General features: G+C 33.7%; 1 protein-coding gene across 2 annotated transcripts; it reads left to right on the top strand.

Annotated features, from left to right (window-relative positions):
- The first annotated feature begins 3,684 nt into the window (after positions 1–3,684).
- Positions 3,685–11,291, top strand: LOC111795694 (SPX domain-containing membrane protein At4g22990). Of its 2 annotated transcripts, XM_023678253.2 has the most exons (13): positions 3,685–3,980; positions 4,108–4,192; positions 4,408–4,509; positions 4,955–5,066; positions 5,613–5,733; positions 6,350–6,661; positions 6,878–6,985; positions 7,115–7,569; positions 8,603–8,901; positions 9,355–9,530; positions 10,091–10,281; positions 10,401–10,534; positions 10,921–11,291. In XM_023678253.2, the coding sequence occupies exons 4-13, from the start codon at positions 5,014–5,016 to the stop codon at positions 11,157–11,159; spliced, it is 2,088 nt and encodes a 695-aa protein (XP_023534021.2). In that variant the 5' UTR covers positions 3,685–3,980; positions 4,108–4,192; positions 4,408–4,509; positions 4,955–5,013; the 3' UTR covers positions 11,160–11,291. The 2 variants fall into 2 exon arrangements, with proteins under 2 accessions (XP_023534021.2, XP_023534020.2); XM_023678252.2 differs by lacking the exon at positions 4,408–4,509.
- Positions 11,292–12,204: the final 913 nt, after the last annotated feature.

The raw sequence follows: 12,204 nt of genomic DNA, 5'->3' as shown, positions 1-12,204 counted from the left end.
TAAATATATGTTATTTTAAAAATAAAAATATTGGTATTTTATACTTTCAGTATGTATGAGATAAAAGAGATATATAATAGACACGTGTCATGAGCAATCCAGTTGAAAAGGAAATTATGTATGTTTCTGAAATTAATAATAAATATCTTGAAATAGTAAATTTTTGTCGGTACAGAGTTAAACATTGTCTGGCTTTTTTATGGTAAGACTTTAAAAGAGTATACGTTTGGATTATCTTATTTTTTGATATAAAGAGAAAAATGCATATTCTCATGTGATTGAAATTCGATTTTGTTTCCAAATATGTCCAAATTTCCAAAAATATTTTTGAAAAATAAGGAATATAAAGTAGAAAATGAATGGAATTTCTTGACCGCCAATTAAACTACTCACGTTTACTTAATTATAGATTATATCAAATATTTTGATATACGCAACGTGACAAAATGAAGAAATATTTTATTAACAGATTGAGTTAATATTAAAAATAGTATCGAGTTGATCTACTATAAGAAAAATATTAAATTAATAAGTTGAATTCACACTGAGAATATAAAATAACATCAAACGAGGTTTTGAGCTTCACTAAACCAACTAGAATTCATCGTCTTAAACTTTTGGGTTTAATGTGTCGACTAAATACAAATTTATTTGTTTCATGGGTCATGAGTTGACCAAAATCCAATATTATAAGATAATCATTGACTTTATTTTTTCATTAATTTTTTACCTTTGCGAATGTAAATTTATCAGAGAAAAAATATACATATATTTGGGTTTATAATGAACGAGAGAATCGTTGCTTTTTGAACCTTGTAAGAGATTTAGAAGGCCCAATACGTGGTGGCCCAATATACGGGAAACTAAAAGTTGAGTTGGGCCCTTGATATCCCAAATCTTCCAGGGCCCAGAAAGCTGGAGGGTTGAAAAGAAAACGTGTTTGGGCAATCATTTAAATCCCAATATTGGTGGAGCACGTGAGATGGTGTGCAATTATGCATGCCTCTCTTTTCACATGCTTTGTTTCTCCTTAAATTATAATGCCACGCTCTACTTCGCCAAACAAATATTCAAACTGGACTTACTCTCATCTTTCTTTTTACTCTATATTGGTTCTCTTCTTTTTAGTTAAAATTCACCGCATTTAATTGTCACGCCTCGTGTCTAAAATTTGGATCAAGATTTAGAATTGGGTAGACACTTGATGACTCCGACATTCATTTGTATTACCTGCAACATAGTCACGTTACTTACTACTTGCTTATAACTGCAAAGATTGTCCCCACGTACCAATACAACTCTTTTCGTGATGCTTTGTCTTTACTCACATGTATTTTAGGAAATTTTCTAAGTACTTAATTATGAAGTTTTCATTATTGAGTCATCAAATACGTGCATCTTATTTGACTTTCATTTCATTGGTTAGCAATCAAATGATTGATTAACCTAGGTGAAAGGATTGGGTGGCAGGTGGGAAACTTTGTCATCCACATGTAGGAATTGGCCCGCATTCTTACAATTATTTTTGCCTTTTGCCTTGTGATTTACACCTCCCTCTTCTATTCATATCTTTCTTCTCTATATTCACTCTTTTCAAAGCCAATTTTGTTTTTCCTTTAATTGTGTAATTATCAACAATGTGTATTTATCTGGACAATATTAGAGTGAGAAAAAAAATGTCTAAACTTAACTTAAAAAAAATAAATATATATATATAAAGAAATAATTAGGGTGAAGATAAAAGAAAAGGAGCAAAAAGTGGATCAGTACATGTTCTTTTATTCTGTTTTTTTCTGCGATTCTTTTATTCTGGTTCTTACGAGTTGTGATGGTCTTTTGCCCATCTTCTTCCCTTTTTCCTTTTTGACAAAAGATTGTGGTTAGTTAGTGCTTTGTTTATCCTGTCTTCCAATTTTTAATATTAAATAAATAGAGCTGCTACGCCCCTCCCGCGTGGCATATTGTCCTACGCCGTCTTCGATAAAAACGAATCGTTTCGGTACAGGTGTCTTCCGTGGTCCACCATTCACAGATCTGACTTTGGCGGTGGCTTTCCACATGGTCAACTACGATCGGCCACCTGTCTTCCACGTATGATTCTACGAACTCGCATATTTGTCGCCATGTGATTCTCTAGATCCTCTCTCTCTCTCTTCCGCTTTTTAATTTTCTTTTTAACAAAAAAAAAAAAAAAAACTGTTTTTAAAGTATAAGAATTAAAATGACAGTGTAATATATAATTTTTTTAATTCTTATTGTAATATTTAATTCATCACTATGATGTACACTCCTCACCTTGACATATATGAAAAATAAATATTATGTAAATATGTTAATGAACTTTCCTAATTTAAAAAGTAAGATTGGTGAAAATTTTAATAACAATAATAATGATATGTAATAGGTAAGGTATATAAAAATTATTGAGAATAATTAAATTATTGCTTATTAAGAAAGAAGAAAAAAAAAGGAAAATAATAGGTTTTTATTAAGAAAAAATTTGAATTATTCGAAGAATAGATTTAAAATATAGACAAATGAGACGGTAAAGAGTATGAGATGAATAAACATTTATGAGTACATTAAAATTATTTCCAATATAAATAATTTTGCCAAAATTGCATCGACAGTTGAGATCTAATATTTTTAGTTCACATGCTAAGCATATAATAAATTGACGTTTGGATTTATTAATGAATAATACATAAAGCAATTAAATAAAAAGAAAGATGAAGGCGTTAATTAAAAATAAAATTGGTTTGGGGGTGGATTGTCACTGAACTGGAGAAAGGAATTGAGATGGCGCTGACAATAGAATAAAAAATAATTTTGTGCCACAGAGACAATACAAATATTCATAAATATGGTGGTGCCCATCTTTCTTCAAAAACTAATAATTAAATTAAATTATATTTTCTATTAATACTTAAATTGTAAATTGCTACCTACTAGTATCCAATAATTATATAGGCGACGGTTGGTTGTGCGAATTCGAATCAAATAAAATAGAATGATATATTTGAAACATGTTTAATTTTAACTATTTTATAAAATATTTGAATTTATAAAATAAAAATAAAAAAACGTGGTAATAAATAAAGTGAATTGAGTCACTGTTGTACTATCGGCCAACAAAATATGTGGTCACCAAAATGATCCGTCCATAATGGAGGCTTCCAATTCATTATTTGTAGGGCCGAAGTGATGGGAAAATATTATGGAATAAAATTAACATATTGGTACTTGACCTGACTGTCAAAATATAATACTATTTAATTTTTTTAATTAATTAATTAATTATATATATATATATATATATATATATATATATAATAACTTAATACAAAGAGAGTGATAGCGACTTCTTGCAAGTTGTGGATTTGGATTTATTTTTTAAAAAAATAACCCAATTGCAAATAGGGTTTTCATTGCAAAACTGGTGTATTTTGTTTAAAAAAATTAGGGAAAATTTCATAATATACGATGTTAATAAAAAAATATGAAGGTTTTTAAAATTAAAGAAATACAAATATAGTTATTTTTATAATAATGTGACAGATGTTAGTAAATCCAAATAAAAAATAATTCCAATTATTTACCGGTCAATCCATAATTGACCTAAGTTGTAATGATTCATGTAATGATATAAATAATTGGTTGAAAATTTTAGGAGTTCTCGTGCACGTTTATGATCAATAAACAAATAAAAATAAGAACCGTGAGTTTACAAATCGATATAAGTAGAGACTAGATTCGTGGCGCCTAATTATTTCTGACGGAAGAAGCCACCGCCGTGACACCCAGAGCATACCATACCCATCCCGGTGGTTTTCTTTTTCCAAGAATTTCTCCTCTCGATTCGCCATTTTCCTCAAATTTCTCTATCGCCGGAAACTAGGAGTAGCAAAACTAAATCAAGTCTATTCGGAAAGGATCCTGTTCTGCGATTTTGGGCTTTTGTTTCTCGATCCATCTTTCAGGTTTGCGTTTCGTCCTTTGCCGCCATTACCTCCTTTTGCTTGCTTCTGGATATTATTTTATTTTTCTTTCTACGAAACGCCTCTTGCTTTCGTCCTTTACTTGATTTTGTTTTGTTTCCATTTGTAGAAGTTCGTTGACGGTCATACAAGCTTCCATTTCGTCTGAAGCAGTTTCTGAATCCGAGTTCTAGAGATTTTTATCTCTCTCTCCGGTATGGCTTCTCTCGCTTTCTCTCTTTTGTTTTACTTTTATTTGTAACAATATCTCGTCAGAGCTCGTGGAATGTTTGATTGCTGATAACTTGCAAGGCGAAAGTAGAAAACCAATTTCGCTGTAGGCGCGGTGTTTACCTTTCTCTTCCCCCCCTCGTTTCGTCGGTTTGAGTACTCTGTTATTGTTGTTAATGAACGAGCCTGCACCTTCTAGTGTTTTGGCAGCGAAAAATAATGTTGATTGGATTTCTCTTCCATACTATCAATCGAAATGAATGAGAACTTCTTTGGGAGCTCTGTCTAGGAATATGAGCTAGTAAGTAAACGCATCTACAATCATGTATTTCAACCTTTTCCCCTGTTACTTGATGATAAAATTTTGTATTTGTATAATTATAAAATGGTGAGTATTTGATCGTTGATGTATCTTTAGAGCTGACTAGTTATGCTCATGTATCTATAAATTTTCTATTTCTATAATTATAAGATGGATATAGAATTGACTAGGTAGGCCCATGTATCTATAAAAGATGTCCATTGTTTTTCAAATGTATATAAATTTTTGCGAGTGAATTAAACTATTTTGATATGTATGCTCTATATATTCAATGTTTTAGCATAAGGATGCTGATGGTTTGTCAGTTTGTTACAGGGGAAAAAGTGATAGTCTCGTCCATTGTTGGGACGAGTTTAAGAAACTAATGCTACTAAAATACACGTCACTATGTGATGATATTAATAACTTCTTGTTCTCCTTGCAGGCTGTATCTCTGTGTATTCAAGGCCTGGTTCTAAGTACCAAGCTTTTACAAATCAAGAGATGGTTGCCTTTGGAAAGAAGTTGAAGGAAAGACAACTTGAAGAATGGCAAGGGTAAGCGTGATACACCAATATTTGTTTTGCATTATTCCAGTTATCTTGTTTGAGGAGTATGCCAGCAACCCTTCTTTTAATCAAAGGGAAAGATGTCTGCATAATGATACTCTTTACTTCCTATGTGGAGTTCTATTATATTAATAGAAGTCAACCATTTATGCAGAATCTTGGATTAATAATGTGCTTGAGTTCAGTCATAGTCTCTTTGGTCATTACTCTCTCGAATACTTATAAGAACTAAACCAATGGTCATTGGCTAGAGTTGCATTTTACTCGAACAAAAGCCATAAATTCATCATTAGGACTATACTTCATAAATGTGAAGTAAGAAGTTGAGTTAAGAATACAGCTAAAATAGATTGATTAAATTGGTATATGAATTTTCTATTGTTGTTTCGTTTTAGAAGGGAAGAAAAAAGACGTTAAATATACTTTCTAATATGATTTGGAATTTTATGTGCGTGATACTTTTACCATTTTTTATGTTCTGACTTATAAGCTTTTGCTGCTATTGTTTTGTTTCATATTTTTGTTTTTGTGCAGATATTACATCAACTATAAGCTTATGAAGAAGAAGGTAAAACAATATGCTCAACAAATGGAAGTTGGAACACAAGATCGTCGGCACGTTCTCAAAGATTTTTCAAGAATGCTGGACAACCAGGTGTGTATTGCTCATCCCTTTTCTTGTGAAGAATTAATTAATGCTTTGATAAGTGATGGTGTATGCTTGTCACCAGATAATTTCTTTGTCATGCTTGTCACCTGAAAATTTGTTATTAATTTATTGTCTTGCATAGTAGACGATGGTTCATATTTTAAATCCTGAATTCTAATTTAAGTATTCGGATTAGGAATTTTTAAAGTTTATTTGATTATTGTACTTTATGTTGTTAGCTCAAAAGAACTGAACGTGGTATATTATATCATCAACACATTCGAGTAGATAAACCTTACGTATATGACAAGAAGAAAATTGCAAATAATTGTGTAGGAGACTCGGTAAATATTCCCCATCTCTCTTTGTAATTGTGTGTTTATATAGTAAGATGCACGTATTCAACCATGCACCACACATTTCCTTCTAATTGACGTGGTGGAATACTTTTAAGATTACAAATCATAAATGCAGGTTTTTTTCATAATTTTCTGAGCTAAAAATCACTTTCCTGTTTCTTTGCTGCTTTGGAACTGCATATTTCTATATTATGAGGTTGTGTAAATCTAAGTTATGCTTTCATCTGCTAACAACTTTGAAATGCATTTTTTGACAAAATCAGATTGAGAAAATCGTACTTTTTCTGCTGGAGCAACAAGGCCTTATTGCAAGCCGTATAGCCAAGCTTGATGAACGGCTTGATGCTCTTCAAGAAGAACCTGAAATATCCCAGATAACTGAATTGCGAGAAGCTTACAGAGTAGCAGGCCAGGATCTTTTAAAGCTTCTATATTTTGTTGAGATAAATGCAATTGGTCTGCGTAAAATACTGAAAAAGTTTGATAAGCGGTTTGGCTATAGATTTACTGATTACTATGTCAAAACACGTGCCAACCATCCATACTCCCAACTGCAGCAAGTTTTCAAACATGTGGTAATCTGTCATTTTCTGATGCTGATTTTTGTAGTTTTGTCTCATTAATAGTCTTTAAGGGACTTCAGATGTGATGTCTTGGAACTTTTTATATTGTTCTAGATTCTAAGCCGTATGTCTGATTTTTTGTATATGCAGTAAGTACAGGTGGACTAACTTGTAAGCTTCATTTTTATTACCCAAATAGTATTTCACCAGCTTGAAATGAACTTGTAGGGAATAGGAGCTGTTGTTGGAGCCATATCACGTAACTTGCATGAACTCCAGGACCGTCAAGGAAGAAGCTATCTATCAATATATGATCAGCCTGCGCTCCCTCTCCAGGTTGGTAGTACACTCATTTTGTTGCTACTTGCTTTAATTGTCAATGCTTCCCATAGCCTTTCCCAACAAATGTAGCAGTAGTCGAAAGGTCACTTCAGCTATATTATTTATTCGGATTCCCACATGCAGGATCCTGTAGTCGATTCAATTAAAGCTGCTGTGGACAGGTTAAGTAACTCAACAAACTTCCTAAACTTTTTGGCTCAACATGCCCTCATTATGCGAGAAGAATTGCCTGCTCCCGTTGAAGAACAAGTGGATGATAGCAATTATCACTTCATGTCTCTTTTCTTGAACTTAGCGAATACCTTCCTGTACATGGTCAATACATATATTGTGGTCCCAACCGCCGATGACTACTCCATGAGCCTTGGAGCTGCAGCAACTGTATGTGGTATTGTAATTGGAGCAATGGCAGTTGCACAAGTGTTCTCATCAGTTTACTTTAGTGCATGGTCAAACAGATCTTACTTCAGACCTCTAATATTTAGCAGTGTTGCTCTCTTTTTCGGGAACCTCTTATATGCTCTTGCTTATGATCTTCAGTCACTCTGGGTTCTTTTGATTGGGCGTCTTTGCTGTGGGTAGGTAATCTCTTTTTTATCTTCTTATTTTATTCTTTTATCACTATTTATTTCTTTACTGTATAGTTAATTAGAATACAGCTCATATGATGTCTACGTTTTTTCTTTCTCATCATAAATTAATGCACAACGTGCTTTAGAGGTCCATATGAACTGCCCTTTGGGGATGTCTTTTTCTTTTGCATTCAGAACCTCATATGACCATTGACTCCATGCGTCTGTACCTCTCCAAAATTTCTACCGGGCATGTCACTAACCAGAACCAATGAGAAAATGACTTCTCCGAATTGCCCTAAATTATTTGTTATTTCATATATGGGCCATTCCATTTAGACATACTTTCACATTTCTCGATGGTATCTGAGTGCCCATAGTCTAAGGTTGCTAATGTCTCTCAGCTGATATGCACTGCCCATAATCTAAGGTTTCTAGTGTCTCTCAGCTGATGTGCAGTTTTGATCTTAAATTTGGTGTAGGAAATAAATAATAAACGTTGACTTGTTTTGGTTGAGTAATAATTTTAGTAATGTTTAGTTAATTTGATCATTAGTGCTTTAATATTTGTCAGTTCCATTTTCTGGCAAGTCTAAATAGCCAGGCCTTGATTGTGTTAAGGAGCTTTTGGACTTAATAAATTAAAAGAATTAGAGATACTGGAGGGTTCTCCTCGTTTTACCATGGATTTGGCCTAATCATGGAAATTTACTTCATCAGTCTTATCTACCTTAAGAAAATAGGAAAATTCAGAATCCAGTTTAAGCTCAAGGTTACTTGCCGTCTTCAAAATATAAAGACTTGCCGTCTTCAAAATATAAAGACTTTGCTATAGCTTACATGAAATGAGAAATAGTCTTTTTTGAAATGGTTGACACTATCTTGTTATATTGGTGTGGCACAAATATTCTGAGGAGACTCGAAAATCTAGAACTGACTTTGAATTCTCCCTGTTGCCTTTAGTGGGGTCAAAGCAGTGAGTTGGGAGATCTTAACAAGTATTTATGACGTTTGACAGAACTGTATTTTTCTAATGCAGATTAGGTTCTGCTCGGGCTGTTAATAGACGTTATATCAGTGACTGTGTGCCACTAAAAATTCGCATGCAAGCATCTGCAGGCTTTGTTAGTGCCAGTGCTCTAGGAATGGCTTGTGGACCAGCTCTTGCCGGATTACTTCAAACGAAGTTTAAGATTTACAAGCTAACTTTTAATCAAAACACTTTGCCTGGTTGGGTTATGGCTGTGGCTTGGCTAATATATCTAGTATGGTTGTGTATCTCATTTCGTGAACCTTCACGGGAAAATGAAGAAAATACTCAACAGGAATCAAGTCAAGGTAATTTTATGTGTTAATTGTTTGACCTGATAAATGATCACATGAATGGCATTACATTTTTATTCATCACTTTTTTTGGGTGGGCACTTCCATATGGTAAGGTCAAGTGCGTGTTTGTTATTGCGTCCACCAGTTACCTTGATGTGTTTTTTTGCAAAGGAAGAATAAATTTTATCTGGTTCAATTGAAACTTTCCATTGCTTCAACATTTGGAATTTAGAGGCATCACTAGGACATCTAATTGCACTTTTCTTTTAAAGGATAACAATTTATTTTAAGTTAAATTGCAAGTTTGGGCCGTTAACGGTTAGGTTTGTATTTAATAGGTCACTGTGCTTCACTAAGTACTTAAACCTTCAATTTTTTGTCTTAGGTCTCTCAACTTTAAATCAATTATTTCACACATTGTCAAAACATGCTAACTTTATATATGTTGTCAATGTCAATGAACAGTTCAAAACGACACACTTGAGAAAGGTCTTCACCAACCATTGCTTATTACTTCACTGGAGAAGCCATCAGATGAAGATGACCCAGAAGTTGATGACAGTGAAGAAGCTGCTGAGGAATCTCGCCTACCAGTGACTTCTATGGGTTCAGCTTATAGATTACTCACTCCTTCTGTTAAGGTATCTTCTGTAGTCTAGAGAGTACTTGGGTTTTCACATCATTCATTATCATTAAATTGAGTGATTGATAATTTGGTGTTAGCCTTAAGATAATTTGAATCAAGTAATGGAAATTGGGTGACTAAAGTGCCCATCTTTTCATGCCAACAATGGTTTTCAATGAATTTTTGAGTTTGTGGTTTAACTTTTGGTGACAATCTAGTTTTATTTATGGACATGAAATTTGAATACCTGCTGAATAATGCTGTCAGCGGAAATCTGCTACTTTAAAATGCTCAACAAATTGCCACACTCTGTCCGAAACGGATATGGATAAAACTGACATTGGAACTGTTAATAGTTCCCTTGGGATGTTTCAACTGAACAATGTGTTCACGTCCTAAGGACATATAGCAATCTAGCTACTGTCGTAAATGACACTTTTACTCCTTTTTCTTCTTCTTTTAGGATAACGTTTCTATCAAGCTCCTTTTGTTTTTTTTTTTTTTTTTTTTAAATGACACCTTTTCTTTTTGAGTTTGCATGTCATCATATTTTAAATGAAGATTTGATGTCTACAGGTTCAATTGTTGATATATTTCATGCTCAAATATGCAATGGAAATTCTACTTTCGGAGTCTAGTGTTGTTACCACATACTACTTTGGTTGGTCCACAAGCTCTGTGGCAATTTTTCTGGCTTGCCTTGGCCTGACAGTTCTCCCAGTAAATATCCTTGTCGGTAGTTACATTAGCAACATGTTTGAAGACAGGTAATACTTCAATGGGATATGGGGAAAAATGTATTAAGTTTTCCTTCCCTCGATTTTTCAAGTTATCTCTTTGGTAACTTCTCTCTCTCACGTATTCGATTTCAATATCTACCTTGCAGGCAAATACTATTGGTTTCTGAAATTATCGTCTTGATAGGCATCCTCTTAAGCTTCAATGTAATAATTCCATACTCTGTGGTTCAATATGTTGGCTCTGGACTTATCATGTTTGTGGCGGCAGAAGTGCTTGAAGGTGAGAAGTTTACTGAAAGTTGACCGCAATTTAAGAACACTTCTAATTAATTCAAAATGTTCTTCCGCTTCTAATGATATTTGATTGTGGCTATAAAGTTGCTGATTAATATTTAAAGCATTCAAGAAAAACAGAACATGAAAGGGATTGGTGTCCAATAAGAGAAAATAATGAATCCACGAAATGTCAAAAGTTACTTACTGAACTCTGCCTCTGGAAACTCATGCATCTTATTAGGATTATATGTTATCTTTTTGGTTTAGGATTGTTATTTTCATTGTAGTGAACCACGTAAAGCTTTATCCTTAAGAAAATCAAAGGATGATTCTTATTCTTATTTTCTTCTGTTAATGACACAATTTTGCTTTTGATCATGTCTTACACAGGTGTTAACCTGGCACTTCTCTCCCGAGTCATGTCATCTCGGCTCTCGCGTGGAACCTATAATGGTGGATTGCTATCAACTGAAGCCGGGACTATTGCACGAGTGATTGCAGATGGAACTATAACCCTTGCTGGTTATTTGGGCCGAAGTAGGCTCTTGAACGTTACTCTCATTCCCTCTCTCCTTATTTGTGTAGTCTCCATTGTTTCTACCTGCTACACATACAACTCTCTATACTGATAGTGATAGCATTAGGTTTCTTCTATCCATCAAAATCCTTAATTCTTTTCACCGTGTCCATTCCTTCTTCAATGTCTTGCCCGGAATTATCTCGTTTAGAACATCTATTGGATTTTGGATTTATTGCTCTCATATTTTGGCCCTGCTCCTCGTACATGGGATGCTTGTTTCTTCTTTTACATGTGGGATAGAGAGGCTTTGGTCTCTGAAAATAAGTAGAAATGATTTGTCAGTAAGTCGCCAATTTTTGAGATTTTGACTGTGAAGTTTATTGTTCTTCTCCCATCCACATGCCTTAATGCCCTGTTTATTGGAAAAGCTGAAAGATTTTGGACCACTCATTTAAATTGAGTGAGTTGTAAATAGGAAATGCAAACGAATGGTCCAAATTTAGTTGGCAAAAGAGGGAGTGAATCTCCATTCCTTTCCTGTGGGTTCAGCTACAGTAAGTGTAGGGATTGCAAACTGTAATCTCATCCAATGCTAGGAAATTTACTTTTGGGTCTTGCAAGGGAGGGACAGTCTTTCTGCTGAATTGTACTTGTACTAGTTGGTTTAAAAGATTGCATGGTTTTATTTACATAAAAAAGTGTTACATTCGTGAATTAATGCAACATCGCACAATTGAATCGTGGGGATCGAAGAATTAGATGGATATGATCAATATTTTGTTTTTTTTTGTATTATTCAGATTAAAAAAATGCCTTCAAGTATAGGGTTTTACCACGGGGCTGCCAGGTGGGCAAGGTCCGAATATAGGGTTTTAGAAGTGGATTCTTCATGGGTGTTGTTGATGGCTCCACTTTTCATTATTCTCCTGGAACCGACCCTCACACTTCTGTCATATGTTTAATCATCATAAACCGAGTATATGTCAAACTCGAATCTTCGATCTTCAAATATTATTGAACCATTTAAAAAGTAGTTATATATTAGTAATAAAAGAGTGAAAGACTCAAATGAACTAAATAACCAATTTAAGAAAACTTATATCAAGTAATCTCTTTCCGTTTCCTTTGATTATATTATTTCCAAAAAATATGTG

Source organism: Cucurbita pepo, chromosome 5 (genome assembly GCF_057944985.1).
Source record: "Cucurbita pepo subsp. pepo isolate OVF chromosome 5, ASM5794498v1, whole genome shotgun sequence".
In the NCBI taxonomy this organism is placed as follows: domain Eukaryota; kingdom Viridiplantae; phylum Streptophyta; class Magnoliopsida; order Cucurbitales; family Cucurbitaceae; genus Cucurbita; species Cucurbita pepo.
The sequence above is the reverse complement of the archived record's forward strand: the minus strand, read 5'-3'. Positions and strand labels throughout refer to the sequence as shown.

Bases quoted from the DNA above. Each gene is read 5' to 3' on its own strand.
- LOC111795694 (XM_023678252.2), top strand. From the start codon at position 5,014: ATGGTTGCCTTTGGAAAGAAGTTGAAGGAAAGACAACTTGAAGAATGG. The intron at 5,067-5,612 runs GTAAGCGTGATA...GTTTTTGTGCAG, and splicing joins CAACTTGAAGAATGGCAAGG to ATATTACATCAACTATAAGC. The intron at 9,531-10,090 runs GTATCTTCTGTA...TGATGTCTACAG, and splicing joins TACTCACTCCTTCTGTTAAG to GTTCAATTGTTGATATATTT.